This window comes from Pterocles gutturalis, unplaced genomic scaffold (genome assembly GCF_000699245.1).
Source record: "Pterocles gutturalis isolate BGI_N339 unplaced genomic scaffold, ASM69924v1 scaffold49850, whole genome shotgun sequence".
NCBI lineage: Eukaryota > Metazoa > Chordata > Aves > Pterocliformes > Pteroclidae > Pterocles > Pterocles gutturalis.
This window is the reverse complement of record NW_010140151.1, coordinates 693-17,875: the sequence shown is the minus strand read 5'-3', so window position 1 is coordinate 17,875 and position 17,183 is coordinate 693. Positions and strand designations below refer to the sequence as shown.

Here is a 17,183-nt window from a genome sequence, read left to right as displayed (position 1 = left end):
TGCCTGGGGGAGGGAGGCGGGGAGGCAGGTCTCTGCCGGCCCTCGGAGGGGGGTACTCCTCACGGAGAGTAGGAGCAACAGCCCGCCAGCCGGAGCTCCGGGGCACAGCTCTCCGCCGCTGGGCTGGTGGCTCTCAGGAAGCCGGTGCTCCTCAGGAAAAACCGCACTCCCCAGCACCGGCTCTCCTGCTGAGACATTAAACTGCTGCACAGGTGATAAATCGCTCTATAACACCCTTCTGAGACAAGGAAGAGCCTTTCCAACTTTAAGTGAAAGCAGCATGTAACCATTTAAGTTGAAAAACGCTGAAAATATTCACGGGAAAATGATCCTTGAAAGGCTGGTACCAGCCATGGATGGAAAAGGCGAGATCAATACCATTATCGCGATATGGAGGGGACTTTTCGCCAGGTTTTGCAAACTGCGTTTGAAGGGAAGCAGATAGCCAGCCATGAGCTAATGCTCAGCTCAATCCTCGATACCAAGCGAGATGCCAGCAGGACCTGCGCCGAGTACCTGTGTGGGACACTGTGGCTCAAAAGAGATGACACACATGGCAGTGTGGGACTTGTTGGGATTTCCCCGTAACTGTCAGCTCTCTTCTGTTCAGTTGCTTCAGGCTCAGCTGGCTCTGATGCCTCCCCTGATGGGTCCTTGTTCATCCTCACCTGTTCCCCGGGCACTGCACTTGCTCTGCAGGTGGAGAGGGAGACTTTGGAAACCCTATAGGCAGGTGATTTGCCTCTTCTGGGGACTGATGTTTCATGCTGCTTTTCTCTTTGTAGTTACCATCCAGTTTTCTTCCCCTCTGCCATCACACGCAGTTAATTGTAGTTAATTCTACCCTCTGTTTCCATAATCACTGTCTCTCTTCCCCCTATAAACACAGGAACTTGGCAGCAGTTCTTGGAGACAAGAACAGTAGTTGCTAAATAGGAAGGATAATGCCAACAATGAGGCATCATTTCCAAGAAATGACAACAATCATAGCATGAGGAAGGCTGCACAGTGGACAGACACTTCAGCTATTCAAACCCAGTTCTCAGCTTCAGTAAGAAATCTCCCCATAGGAAGTCAGCTAAAGGGAGTAGTGTAAGTTGCATTTTATTAGACAGAGGTGAATTTGATACACATTATATCTTAGTTTTCCATTCTTCTTGTTCAGACATGTTGAGTGTACAGGTTTCCCATTTTTTAGTCAAGAAAGAAAAACACATTGCACAAAGCAGCTGCATTCAACAATACAACAAGATCATTGTTCACTTGAAGACTAGAAATGTGCCCAGAAATTTTTCAATCATTCAGTATGCTAAAATATAGATAATAAAAAGAGTTGTTAGTTACTGTTTAATGGTAAAATACATTAAAAAATTCAGGTGAATCCAGAATGAAAACTCATTACTTCCTTCAGTATGGCACCACCCTTATTGTTTCATTATAAATTTGTAAAAGGTACCACACATTAAAACTGTAAAGCAAGGGAGAAAAAAAATCAAGCAGCTTTCCATCATTTTCTTTCTGTAAAAACATATATATCTTAAGGCAGGTGTTTTTATGTGCAAAATACAAGTATACAGGTAAAACCAATGTTGGTATCATATATTCTCATACTCGTTCATTTAGCAGTAACATCGGTGTCCAAATGTACAGTACATTGAAAACACTTTTCTCTAACACAGCTCAAAATAGAAGGCAGGCTGGAAATATGGCCCTGATAACAATTAGGTTTTAAATTTGAAGAGCTTTTATGTAAGACCCTTTAAAACATGTACAAACAGTCATTCTCTTTTTCTTGTTGTCTCTTCCTTTAGAAAGGTCCATATCAACTTGTTCACTATGTCAGGTTGATCCTGCTGGAGCCAATGACTGGCTTCAGACAAAATAGTTAATCTGAAATGATTTTTAACATAAATCCGTGTAATTTCTGCCATCTCAACTTCCATAAACGCATCTCTTTCTCCCCATAACAGCAGGGTTGGCATGATGACTTCATGGTGCTGCAGAGGTAGGCAGCTTTAAAAAGAAAACACACTTAGTTAGGTCTTTTTTTTTTTTACAAAAATCACCAAGATTTCAGCCAAGTTAGCTTTTGAAATCAACATGGTCAATGTCCTTGCAAGATTTCTTATTTCCAAGACATCTTCTATAATACCAAGAAAACACTCCTGTGACTCAAAGTCCTTTAATTGTTTTTAAGGACTGTAAATTTATTAGAAGATACTTTTACAGTAACATGTATGTAATCAGCAGTTGATTGCAACAGAGGTCTTATATTTGGAACATGACTGATGCTTCAGCATGGTGCAGAGCTCAGGAGCCCCATGATCTCGGTAAAAAGGAATGTGGAACAACACGGCCACATTTTGGAGGTCAGTGGCTTTCCCTTGGTTGGTGAACGCTATGGCAAACTTCTGAAGTGGCATTATTTATTGCAAGTAGGTTTTGATGAAATATTATGCTTTGAATCACATTTAGACTACAGTGTTCAAGGCATCTAGCTACCTGAGTAGCCAAACTGCCTTGCTAAAATACAGTTGGTTGTCTAGGAAACAGCAGGCTGCCATTTTTGGACACTATGGAAGATACCAGCTAGAGCATTTCAGACCTACTCAAAACGGAATATCATGTAGTACAGCTAAAAATAAAAATATTTGTAGAAAAAGATATTCTATAGAACATTGATGTCTGAAACGCTGAACTGAATTCAGTTACAGTCACTGATCTATAGCTAGTATTCACTCATGCTAACATTCAAAATGCATCAGAGTTCCCTTTACAAAGAGCTACAGTATGTTTTTGAAGGCCTTGGACGTACACACCTACATCTGTATGCAGTGAAAGAAAATGGTTCCTTAAAAATTTGCCTTTCATGGAGTCATAATCTCTTTAAAACTGCAACATCACAACCCAGAGCTTTGGCAGACTAGAAAGCATTTAAAGATAAACACATTATAGGACATTCGAAGAGTACTTTGAAGAAAAGCCCTTAGAAAGTAAAATGTTAATAAAAATTATACCACCACAGTGACCTATTTAAACTTTCAGTTAAAACTTATTATTTTTTCTTAATACAATTATTTAAAATGTAATAACATTTTATAAATATTTCCTCACATTAAAGGTAGACATTAGCAAAGATACAAGTAGCTAGAAATGAAAGACTGTTTCAACATAAACCATATTAACCCACCAGAATTTATTCCAGCTCATCTGTTTCAGAGATGCTGAAAAATGTATCTGATTTATGCTTGAATAGCTTAATCTTAGCCACATATTGTAGTAGTCTAGCTGTGACAATTCAAAACAGATTCCATCTGAACAAATACAAATATTTATTATATTAATGCTCAAACATTATTATTTTAAACCAGTAATGTATAAAAAAGATTTTCTGAACAAACTTTTATGAGAAACTCAAGTGCTAGGTTGAAACTTAGGAGTTAGTTAAGAGACTACGCTCTGTAAAAAGGGAAAGATAAAGATGATGGCATGTATTAGTTTAAAGTAAGACAAAAAAATTGAGACTTTTAAGACATTCTTCTTCTCTACTTACACAGAATGTCAAGAAATATTAATCAACAGTAATTTAAAATAATAATTTAATTTAATTTTGATTGATGATTTAGGAAAATTCTTCAAATGGCTTTTGTAGCAGTGGATTTAAAATCTAATTTTTCAAATAACCTGACCTCACCCACTGAACCACAGGTTAGTAGTAGTATCAGTTTTAAAAATTGATAATCTGATTATCTGATTCAGTGCATTTAGACTAATCTCTTTACCTTTTAAATCCAGTACCCTGGATCTCCTCACTGTTTATATGCGTATTTTTTCACTACTGTGGGATTTACTGTTTTTTTAGGTGCCTTGCAAGATATGTAGCCTAACTTAGGAAAACTCTCCTGGGCTATGCAGGCACACTGCATAGATAAACAAACTGTTGTTTTTCATTGCTTATGAGCTACATGGTATTTCTTTTCAGTCTGGAACATGGGGCATCATATAATGCCTGAAGTTTCTAGAAATCTCCTTTAACAAGGATTAACATGCAGATTTCACATTTAGAAAGGCAAGTTCCACTTGTGGAGTTTGTCTTTGAAAAATAGGCTCAGACATTTTTACAGCACCTGTTATACAGTTTTTCTGTAAACAAATACTGAAGTATTTCTTAACTGCTATAAGAGAAGTAATCCCATTCTTTTAAAAAATGGTGTATCAGAAGAAATTAAAGCTTCAACTGCTTACCTATCTCTCTTAACCAAGCATGATACAAAAGCTTTATGATTTTTATTCCAAAAGTGTTTGTATCTGAAGCATAGTGAAGGGAACAGCTGCTGTGCTATTTATACAAGGATGAGTTGGTGATGGATGCAAATAGGTGATTTCAATCATCTCTTTGGAAATAACTTTCCAGAAAAATTAAGCTCTGAAGAATGAAACTCCAGTTGAATAGTAATGAGCTGGAAACCTTTAACACATAGCTCAGCAGTGCCAGCCCACTGGGAGTTACAGTGAATACATGTCATTAGCATCTGAGTGCTGCTCAATGGCTTATATGAGAGGAAGTGAAAATTTCAGTCCACTTTTAATATTTAATGATTCACATCCCATAATGTGCGACCACTAGAACTGGTGGCAAGAACTGAATGAGTTGAAGACCAATCTTTTCCTCCCAGTCTGCTGCGGTTTGAACTCACTCGGCTAGCTGCAAAGCCTGCTGCATTGTGGCTGGTATCACCTAAAATAATATTCTCTGAATTCAGTACAGGTATGTTTTCATTAGAAAAATACAGCAAACAATGCACAAACATACAAATGTGCACAGAGGAATTAATAGCTGTGAAGATACTTTCTGATTAATAACTGATAATAGGGTTTTTTCGAGCCTGAAAAGGCCTGAAACAATAGTTTAAATGTATGCAACTCATCCATCTGTCTCATCTGAATCCCATAGCAATTCAGCTATCACAGATACTTCACTGTTATTGTCAGAGAAGCATCTGGTTGAAGTGCACACTCACTGATGCGAGGTGCTGTGGCAAACGTAAAGGAACAAGGCTCAGGATGCTCATGCCTCTCTAGCTCCTCATTAGCCCTACCCCGGGGGCTCCGGCCGTGCAGCCGCGCAGCTCCCCAGTGCCCGTGGACATCCAGCTGATGTCATCACCTCCTCTGCATAGCTTTAAATAAGTATACAGTTACCAGCACAGCCATCTCATTTACTCCCCATTGCTGTCTGTGTTTGGTGTTATCTTGTTTAGAACAAAACACACCATCCCTCTTCTTTCTCATTGCAGTTTTGTCTCTCAGCTTGTACAAGACAGCACCTAGCTCAGATCCCTGTTCTCTTCCCAGTATGTCCTGCTCTCCTGACAACGATGTTATGGAAGGCAGAGAAAAAACAGTAAAGGTAGCACTAAATTTGGACCAGGGAATATGAAAAGTTAATCCACTGCAAAAATTGACTGAGTTTAGGGAAGGAATTGAATTGTAGTGTTTAAAGAATATTGGGAAGCTGGTCTTGTGCTAGAGAAGCATGCAGGAGGCTTAGCACTGTTGAAGTTGGAGACAGTAAAGGAAAAAGAGTTCAGTCTCACTTTTCTTGGTATAGTGCTTCAAGGTAGGGCCACAATCACAAGTAGAGTATATGCAGAGTTAAAGACCTTCTGGCCCTGATGAGTTTTTGGTAGATAAAAAGGGGGTGTCAGTCTCTAAGGCCAAGCCAGCTCCTTCCATGAAATTTAAAATCATTAGAAAACTGCTTGAGAAAATAAAATAAATATTAAGCTTGCAAAAATACTCCTATTACGATGCAATCTCTCAGTTTCAGTCTATGCATGCTCCCTGCTATATGTGCTTCCTGCTGCCAGTGAGTCTGATGAGACCAATGCAGGAAGAAAAAATGAGTTAGAGTTAGTTTTAGGCTTAGTTACAAAAAACCTACCTCACCTTTTTATAAAAAACCCAGCCCAAACACAGTAAAATTCCAGTCAGACATGGTTTTGTAAAGTTACAAGGAAAAATGAGGGTAACTTAGGTGGGGGCCATATTATCTAGTAATATTATCTAAACATAAGCTCTTCATAGAGCTTACTATTAGATTGTATGAACTGTAATGCAAACAATTAATTGATATTCATTTTTAAAATATTACTTAGAGATGGATTTTTGCGATTGCCGTGAGTTCTGTGAATTAGAAAGGGTCTTTCCTTTATTAGATTGTGAAACAAATATTTTCCTTATCTGCACTCTCGTTGTTTCACTGTTTTCTGTGGGTGCCTCGAACAATTCATTCTGCATCACACTGCTTGACACCGAATGCACCTGTTGAGACGTTCGAAACAAGATTTGCAGTTTTTCCTTCTACTTTAGCGGCAGAAGATGCAATAACATTTTTAGCCTCCAGGGGTCTCTAGAATATTTTCCCTTGTTTCAGAATGTCGGGCTCACCTGAAAATGTTTCTGTAATGGTTAATGGGTCCAGTTAATGCTCCAGGTTGTGAGAAGACATAGAGATAAGCTTCAATGTCCTCTGCTGTTAGTCTGCAGCCTTTCCTTCCTATGCCAGTGGCCTGGCTGGTAAATAAACTTTTAAGAACCTACAAAAGGAAGACCAAAAAGCCACCACATAAGATAGCTAGAAAATGTGATTTCTCTCCTTCAACAGGACACCTCTTTCTAAAATCTATTTGTACACTGTTTAGAGTATAGTGAATGGTTTAAATACTTTTTCAGAGAGCTATGTGTAAAGCACACAGTAAGCTTACTTCTCATATAACTTCAGAATAAACTTATTTCTGGTATAACTTCAGAATAATCAGGTACAGACAAATACCAGTATTACCAAGTTACCCGGACCTGCCACCTGTGACAGCAAAGGCAAGCGCAGGCACATACTTTTCTTTAGGATGGACACTTTTCTTTTGGGCAGGAGGGAGAATGATTCAGGACCTCCCCAGCCTGCTGTGCCTGTGTGTGTTCAGCACTGGGAGCTCTGTACGGGGCTGTATGCATGTAGGAGGATGCCTGCCTCCAGCTGTTTTTTCCCTTTCTATATGGTTGTACTTATTTTCTAGGATTATACAAGGAGTTGACCTTGTTAGTTTCTCAGGCAGAATTAATCACCTGGCTCAATTTGATGCCCAGACTCCCAGGCTGCCTGCTCCGTAGCAGGCTCTGAGGGGTAAGAGGATGTCCCACTGCTCATCGGAGCTTCAGGTAAGTCAGCAGGAGTTCCCCAGGCACCAAATGTGTCCCACTGGCATGGGCACAAGTAAAACCAGCTGTCTGTCTAGGTGGAGTAATGCACTGCAGTGCTGGAGGTTAAAAGTATGTACCTGAACACCTCCCAGAGATGCAAAAGCAAGAGTTAATCGCAGAGACTCTAGACGCTTATATCCTACTTTATATAAAAAGCGTAAGAAGCAAAATCAGAAAGCTCTGAATTTTTTACAGTAATTATAACTACATCAGAAGGGATCAATGTAGGTGGCAATTCTTCCATCACTCACAGTTAAACATATAAACAAGAGCACTCATTTTGCTCACCTTGAAATCATTTACTGTAAACATGAATTCAGGAAACCATGGCATTTGGAAAAAGAAGTAGTAACCAGATTTAATCAATTGTGATGGATGTCGTAGAATGTATTCTGAAACAAAAATGCCCATGAATTAAAAACAAAAACTGATGACTCAAACAAAATTACTGTTAATATTACTATTTTTTAAACTTAAAGGAATGTTTTAAAAATATTACATTACAGCATGCTATGTGACAAAAGATGATTATTGTTTCAGGAGTAAGTATATGATGTGGCCATTAAAACGTATTTCTTTTATATGTGTTAGTAGAATCAGTCAGCAAACTAGAAGCCTGCCAAAGACCAGGTGAGGGCAGTGACACTGGAGAGTTTAATTGCATGATAGGTTTTCACTAGATATGTTTGTGTAGCTAGTCCAAATAATTCTTTTCAGCTGTGGAATAAGAGGTGTAAACACAAGTCTTTAAGTATTTCTCTTATCAAAGACGTAATGCATAGAAATCTGTAGATGATAATCCACTTACATTCTAAAGACAGCATCAATCCTGTTCACAAAAGTAAAGAATTTTTCTAACAGTTGTCTTCTTGGCAATTTCAATAACCATAATCAAGATTGTATAGTGTCACTTTTTAAAGACATTGAAGCATATATAACAAAATAAAATTATATAGCCAAATTTGCACTTTTTTTTTAATTGTAATTTTGTGTTTCCAATGAGTTTCAAGAGCCAACACTGACATTCAAATATCTAACTTCCTCGAAACAACCACAGAATGTATGCAGGTACTAGGAAGTCTAGAACCTATCCTTTACAGATGTGAATTCAGGGAGGCAAAATTGCACTCCCAACGTAGGAGATATCTCTGAAATATTAATTCTGACAGTGAATAAAAATGGGTTTTAAAACAAAGTAAACTGAAGTGTCTGCTATCTTCTAAACTTTCCTATCTTATACGTTCTTAAATTGCCTCACACATTATATTTTTCCTTGATGGACCATCATCAACACTGCTAACTAGACTGTTCTGCACAATTTATAAACTGTATTATCATTTAATCCAGAGTAGAACAAATTTGATCCAGCAATTATCAAGCCGCAGAACAGATTTTGTATTTTAACAAATACACAAACAAATACTAAGAAATACTATAGTAAAATGTATTTGTCTTCTATACAGCCTGGCTCCAGCTCTCAGTGAAAATACTGCAAAAAGCTCCTGCTTGCTCAGGTGGTGGTGAACAGACCTTTCCTTGGTAAGTGAGGCTTAACTACCTGGCAAAATGTTCTTTAGTATCTTAGAAAGGTACCCAAGAACACTGTGATAATGACATGTGTGAATGGGTCTGATTCCATGGTGGTATAAGGTCAGGTTTACATTCAACTGAAATGAAAATTAAGGCTGCACTGAATATTCTTAACTATTTCTGGGGAAATAGGGTGACACTAAAAAAATTGAAATAGGGTAAGGTCAGCAATTGAAGAAATTAAAATTAATGAGATACTTCTTTTATTTTAATTACTGAATGTTCATCTAATGCCTATGAAATATTTTGTAATTCTGGGTTGTAGACAAGCTCAAAACCTGTCACACAACAAATTTTGCTAGTGCACCTAAATCCTTGTTTCAGCTCACTACTAGTATGTTCCTGAGCCTCTAGTAAGTAGCCTGGAAAAGCTGTCTCGTTCCAATGAATATTGTACAAGATCATAAATTGTTGCTTGTCATCTAAATTAAATTCTAATGTCTGATTCACATTTATACAAAGGCTGTTTTATGCAGATTTAATAACACAGTGAGGCCTTAATCTAGGTGTAATGCAATATACACCTCTGTTCAGGGAATTTTATCCTGCCAAAGTGGCATAAAACAGATTCATGCATGTGGATCTTCAACGATTAAGAAAAACATCATTAAGTTTGGTTGCAAGCACTCCCACTTCCTACATACATTATTTCCAAAAGTAAAATACCTCATACCTTACTGCTTCATAAAATACAATCCAGAGAGGCACTGAGTACTGGCAAGTTAGCTACTGAACATCTGAAGGGGCAAGTGGTTCATTCTTCTTTAGCAACTTCAGAGCAAACACAATCATAATGAAAATGCAGATACTCTGGATTAACAAAGACTACTAAAAAACTCACCTGTAAACACAGAAGGATGAGGGAAATTAACCACAATCAGCTTAGTCACCATTTCAGGGTAACATATAGCCACTAACCAAGCGATCATTCCTCCCCAGTCATGGCCAATCAACACACACTTGTTGTATCCTATCACATAAACACAGATTTATGCTTTTATTTCAGTGGAATTAGTATTCATACAAATTATCACATACAATAAAATCATTATTGGGCAAAATAGGTGGTCCAACACATTTATTTATGTAACTATTTAATACTGCACTGCTTCCATTACTAATAGCCAGAAAAAATAGTGCACTATTATAGTGAAAAAATCAACAAATAATTAAAATTATTTTATTGGACTTCAATTACACTTTAACTATACTACCTCAATGTCAAACAAAAGTCACTCGGTATCCAAATGGCCACCCTGTTCACCTCTTGGCCAATGTAGGGTTAGATATACAGTTCAACTTGCAGCCATTATAATCCAGGTACATTTGTTACGTTTAGGGAGTTTGGAGTTTGAAACTGCAGACAGAAAGACTGAGCAATCTCCCGAGCCCCTCTGCAACAAAACTAATCCTTATGAATTTCTCCAAATATAGGAGGTTATCTAAGCAGTGAACATCATCATTATGGAAAAAGTGGGTGTTATACTTAATAGCCAGATATGCATAGCATATATATATACACACACACATAAATGCACACATTTATATACTTAGTAGGCCTGCAACTTTTCTCCATATGCTGTTTAGATGGGAACTTTTAAAGTTCTTGGCATTTACATACTTATTCTTCCATTGATAAAAACAGTAATTTAACAGCAATAAAAGGGGGGAGAAAAATCATGACCGTGTTTTTGAAAGCCTAACCATTCCTCCTTTACCCACTGCTGGAATACATGCTACAGTGTCAGATACCATCACCCTCTTCACTGAGGATTGTAATGCTCAGCTTGGGGTTAGAGCAAACAAAAATAACAGCCTTAGAAATACTTTTCCCAAAAAATTTTAAATCCATATTGAAACTGAATTATGATGAGAGCACTTCTCAAGCATAACCATGGCATTACCATGGAGATTAACACAACCAGCAAAGGTTGGAAAATATAAACACAGTTTGGGGACTGTCTGCCCAATCTTTTGACAATATTCAGTCATCACAAGCAAAGCAAATCCTAAATTCAAACCTTAGAACTGGAACCACTGCTTTATTATTTCCTCATGTGAAATGCAGTAAGTTGTTTCACTATGTGTAGAGTATCCAGGGAATTAAAATGATTCAGAGGAGAGCTTAATCCCTTGTCTTCCTATTGGTATGGAAAGGAAATACCCTTCGCTAGGTGTTACAATTTCTTGCCAGAACAGTTACACTTCAAACTGGAGGGGCAAATTTTGCAGACTGGCTTCAGCTCTAGACAGTTGGACCATATATTTGCCACAGGGAGCAATGTGTCCCTTGTTCTTGCCTCTGTTCTCACTGTTGTATAAGACAGAGTGATTCAGCTCTTGAGAACTGACTACTGTGCAGGAGTAGTATTTTGTGATTTTTTTTTTTTTTAATAGAGCAGATGTACTGTTGTCATCTTTATAAAGCCCACAATATTTATTCTATCTTGTTTGTGCAAGAAACATGTAATCTGATTTAAATTCTTTGGTCTGCAAGTCCTATTAGACTCTAATTCAGAACATTATCGACTAAGTGCAATGGTTAGGAGTAAGCAAAGACCTTCATAGGTAAAAAGACCATAGGTTTGTACTGATGGATTTCACAGCACATAGGGAAGATTTTTTTTAAACTCATGATGGAAAATCCTCTTTACATATTGTTTATACTGACATACACCTCATAATTAGAAAACAAACCTTTTTCATTGATAATAGTCCATAAAATATGAGTATCCTTAGATTTATATCTATACATATCTGTAATGTGTATATATTAAAGAGAATACGGTTTTAAAAAAAAATCAATGCTACATCTTTATGGTTTTTTTCTCAGAAAATCAAGTAATCTATGAGCTGAGTAGTTTGTCTTCTACTAACGTACCTAGAGATTCCAAAATATCCTTTATATCTGTTATCAGGAAATCTAACTTGTAATTTTCTTTGTGAGAAGGAGCATCTGTTTCTCCATAACCTCTCAAATCCAGGGCCACCACTCGATATTCACTTTTAAATTCCCGCAATTGATGGCGCCAAGAATACCTAACGAAGGGGAAAAAAAGTTGGAGTTATAAGGTCAAGCAGTGTGATACCAAAATGCACTCAATGCTTTTGCTCCCAAATAGTTGAGGGTAAATTAGCACAGCTTTGTTGCAATGAGATTATTTTTTCTCTCTGTAGTACCCTGATGGTCCTTTGTGGCTATAGTAGTTTTGTGCTCCCTTCTTGAATTCCCCACTAAGGAAGTGCAGCTGCCAGTAAGGGGGCATGGCCAGAGCCTGGGTGTTTCAACAGTTCTGGGAGTCTGGCGTGGTCCCTTTGCTGCAGAGGAAGCAGGCATAAACCAAAGCACACAGAGGACTATTCTGTTTTATCCTTGGAGCCATAGTATCATCAAAAAAGTAAGGTCTGAAATGCTTTCTCTTCTCACTGGCTTGCTCACACACACATTTTGATGGAGTAGGGAAACATGCCTCAAGGCATATTTTTTTTTTCTTTTCAGAAAAGGAATGTCAGATAATTCATACACTAAATAAACCAAAGAAAGAAATACAATGAATAACAAATGAACTTGGTGAAGTTTATATGATTTGTATTATGTACACTTTGATCTGTGTTTCTATACTACCAGAATTGCTCCAGAACAATCTCTCGATGTGTTAGTACTGCACAAAGTATTTCATTGCTTGTGTTTCTATGGAAAAGAGTGCTAACATTACACACATTAAAAGACACACCAAATTAAGAGCTCAGGCCAAGGCCTGGGCTATTCCTCATTCTGTAATAGTATGTAGTGACTAGATGTGTGTCACGAAGCAAAAATAAGAAAATGGTGGGTCTCATCCTGCAGGAACTACCTGCCCTTCAACTGTTATTGAAACCAAATAAATTTCAGAATAGCCAGTACCAAGACAGACGTGGCCTTATCTTATACTGTGAAAGAAAGATGTATGAAAAACATGATCCTTCTAGGCATATACAATAGGCATATATAATAATGGCTGCATCCCTCTGTGCTAGGATCCAGCTTTTACCTCTGCTCTTCTTTTGACAATCTCAGATAAACGATGTATAACATTTGGATCATCAGCGATCGTAAGAGTGATACATAGAATTCTACCTTAATTAAAACAGTGTTTACATCAAACCATTGGCTCTTCTACTATAGCTTTGCCTCAAGCCTATTAGGGATTTTGAACATAAGTATTACTACAGTAACACTCATTAATTATAGAAATTTGTATTCATATAAACAGAACAGTCAGAACCTTTTCATTTCAGTGACACATAATGCAAATACAAGATTCAGCTGAGATCTCCAGGAATGAATTTTTTAAAGGCATTATAAGACTTGGAAGCTACATTTGCCATGGTAACAGTTGTAGCTGTCCTATATACTTCAGTTAAGAAGAAACAATGAGGCCCATAAATATATAAATAAACAAACTATTTTTGTTTTCAGAAAATGTCTACTTGCTATCCTCATCTTCTGTTTCCACATCAGTCCATCAATCACCAAATGTCTGACCTACCAAATGGGTAGGTTTTATATTCAAAGAAATCCTTTTACCACATATAAAATATAACTATTGGACAACTGCTTTGCAAGCAGAATTTGGAAATGTTTGTGAATGCTTTCATCTTCATAAGGCTGAATAATGGAAACTATTTTGTGACTTTCTCGTCACATTATTTCTGAAAGTGAGTTTGTACAAAATTTAGCAGCTCACACACTAGTCTTATAGGTACACAGCTGTCTCAACACATTATGCCCAGTTTCAAATATGTTATTATTGTTTTTCCACAACATTGGTATTAATTTTCAAGTTCTTATGCATCTAAAACACTTAATGTCTCTGGCGCATTTTATTCTTAGGTGATCTTTCATCTTCAGACAGTCTCTATCACTCAGGAAGGTCAGTATTGTCTGGTTAGAGTTGTCCTACTTACAACCTTGAGACATTTGAAGGCAGAGGATTTCTTACAATTAAGAATTGTTACTGTGTATCAAATCTGTTTCGTTTTGGGTTTGTTTTTTTTTTTTTTTTTTTTTTGCTAGTCAAATGACAGAAATTTGATGCTGCTTTAAATATCCCTTAAACTGTGATTATTTGATCTTGTGCTCCCAGAACAATCTCTGTTCTTGCATAAAAAAGACTTCACTGATTGAATTAACAAACCAACATCAGTGACTATTTTACAGACTGTTGGCATGTGGTCTTCTTTTTAAAAACAGTTATATAAACTAAGCTACTGGTGGTCCCAGTGACCTGTATAACTGTTTCTCATACATTCCTTCTGAATGATAATACAATATAAATATAAATTTTCCATTACTCTTCCCACTATAGGGGAAATCAGCTGTAGTCTGGGCTGTCTTAGTGTGTTAGAATATGCATTATGCAAGGTATGCATAATGTTTGCACAGAATATGCAACCCCCCATCTAACTGTCTTTTTAATCAGTTTACAGTTTTAATCCTTTTAGATAGCAATTTATTATTAGAACAATCTACTTTTTTGAAAATTTATCTTAAAATAATCATGACTTTCTACCATCATCCTCAAGGCCTCTAGAGGAAATTGCTAAGGGAAGAGAACTGACCTCTGTTTACCTGGGTCAATTTACCACGGTATGACCTGAGTCCAGCTTGAAAGCTCTCAGTTCCAACAGCAGAGCCTAGCTCCATATCCGAGTTTAGAAAGGAAAAGGATCGTTTAACTTGCTGAATTACTGGCATCACCACTTCCACTATTCCCTTATTGTTTTTTCAGTGCAAGTTCTGTAAGCCATGCTTCACTAGTTAAACCTGGCAATGACAGCCCGAGCAACTTGGTTAAATCATTAGACACATGACTGATTTTCATTGTTATAAACAAACATTTAGGACTGGGTTTGATTCGTCATTCATCTTATGATGAACTAATAATAGAAACTTTTTCCCTGAATAGCATTCTGAAATTAGGCTGCACAATAGCCTATAGAACTCAGTTCTTCTTCCCCTCCCCCAGTTAAAAATTCATGTATAGTAATTTTAATCAATGCAGCTATCCATATTGCACTTAACATATAATGGATCCCCATTTTAACATCCTCTGTTATAATTCACAAGCTTAGCCATACTAGTATAAACGTTATCCAAACAGGAAATTCATTAAAAATGAGCAGTTCCTCCCCAAAGTTTGAAGAGAAGTGTACATGCTTGGGGAAAAATGGATTGCCAATGCAAAAAAGATGCTTGGTTTGTGTCAGCCTGCAGGAATTTTTTGTGGATGCTGCAGTTAAAAAATGTTTCAATGGTTTGTTCCCTACTGAAACTTCATGCCATTAGTTAGAACTCATAGATACATGGATCACGCTGGGGATACTAAAGCTGAGACAATCACTCTCAGGTATCTTAAGTAGCCTCTTTTATACAGGAAAAGCATGTAGGGAGTTTTACCAGAATTCTGGAAAGCCATGAAGCAGCAGCATGAGTGGTTTACCCCTTTCTCCGGCAGCCACATAGTGGAATCTTAACCCTGAATCCTAAAATGAGAGAAAAAGAAGTGAGTTTTTATTGCTGCATAGAACTGCTATACTGGGATTTGAGAATGAATGGGGTTTCAGACAATATTCTAAGAGACAATGTATTGCCCCTGAAAAAAAGATATAAAATTGTCAGTGTCTGAAGCTAGTCTTCTGTGATTCTGAGATCAGGTAGCTACTACACCCTGGCAATGCTGAGTATCCCACCCTGGCTGCAACAGCCTCTTCCAGGGAGGACCATCTTTAAAACATGTCAGGCTATGTTGACTACGTGCCAGTCCAGCCATGAGCACACTAACCTTTCTGAAAGAGTACCGCCTGGCACGGTGGCTAGGAAATGCAGGTTACTGTCAAAGCTAGCACCTTGCTAGCACCTTTCACGCGGACACAAGTCATCTGCTTTACAGAAACACTCTATGACACACTATATTTTAAATGCACTTTCAATCTTCCAGTTAGTTTGTAAGATTATGCAACTATTTAAAACCATCGCATTGCATTTGAGCACAATAAAGGACCGCATGGATTCTCAAGAACCAAAAGCAATCAAAATTAAGTAACTAGAAAGCAAGTGGTTTTTGCTCGTTTTTACTGCTCAAGGTTTCAGACTTGCTTCAGAAAAGAAAGCCTTAATGTTATAAACTTCTTTCTGCCCTGTCTATAGCCACTATTTCTGATGCACCTTTTAAGAAAATGGGTCTTATGAAAATTACCAGCAGGCAAGTTACTTATTGTTAGTAGTGCAGAGGCTGAACACTGAAATACCATTGAAATTAATGGATGTACACAAGCTGACACTAACTCAAGGTCAAATCCAGTAGAATTTAAATAAACTGAAATTATGACCTGGAGGGTTTACTGAATTCTGGCACAGAAGTGGATACAGCTAGTTAGCTCACAAAAAAACAACCTGCTGTTTCAAAGTCATGTGAAAGAAACTGCAGGAAGAAATGGTTGTACAGCTCCTGAGCAAATGTCAGGGCCTGCACTGTCTCTGCTATTTTAAAGAGGGAAGAAAAACCCTGTGTCTTTGCTGTACGTCAAGAGCTTATCTCATGCCAAGGATCACAAATGCATAGAAAAAGTTTTTCTTGACAGAGATGCTTCAAATTCTTGGAGCTACCTTGGCACTGCTAACTCACTAACCAGCTACGAAACCATTAACTTACACCTTGATTCTTTAAAGGGCTCTGAGGAGGGAACATTTAGGGGTTTTATGCTCCCTATGGATATAATAGGGACTTTTTGCTCAGTTCTGTCCAAAATTACACTGTTGTTTCTCTTCTACCAATGAAGTTAAAGTCCCTAGAGGTAACAGTATCTATGCGCTTCTTAGAACTTGATCTCTTCCGAGTAAATCTTAGGGCCCTTACATCATCTTCAACATTCTTCATATCACTCTGCTTTTGACCCTTTTATATTTGAAAAAGTAGAAATTTCTCAGTTTTCTTCTATGGTTCCTCTTCTCAATTTAGTGAGTAGTGGGTAAGCCCTCCTCCATCCCCCTTCTTTCAGTTAGTGTTCTCCAGGGATTTATCCTTATTAATGTTTTCATTTTAATCTATTTGTTGCTTTTAAGGACATCCCCTTTACTCATACACATTCAATCACCACTTGTACAACAGTACTTTATATGCCACATCCCCCAAACTAAGCCCTTCCTCGACTTTTTCAGTTGCTCCTTTCTGTCCCCTTTTTTTTCAAATCATGGAATCACTAAGGTTGGAAAAGACCTCAAGGATCAAGTCCAACCGTCAACCCAACACCACCTAACTCACTGAACCATGTCCCTAAGCACCACATCTACA

At 37.6% G+C, this 17,183-nt stretch overlaps 1 protein-coding gene across 1 annotated transcript; it reads right to left on the bottom strand.

Moving 5' to 3' along the window:
• Positions 1-1,089: 1,089 nt before the first annotated feature.
• Positions 1,090-15,375, bottom strand: EPHX4 (epoxide hydrolase 4; the record flags this gene model as incomplete). The annotated part of the gene is made up of 6 exons (XM_010083538.1): positions 1,090-2,013; positions 6,451-6,599; positions 7,549-7,652; positions 9,692-9,820; positions 11,732-11,889; positions 15,290-15,375. Coding segments are annotated over 6 exons (861 nt in total), but the record flags the coding sequence as incomplete, so codon positions are not given.
• Between the last annotated feature and the right edge of the window lie 1,808 nt (positions 15,376-17,183).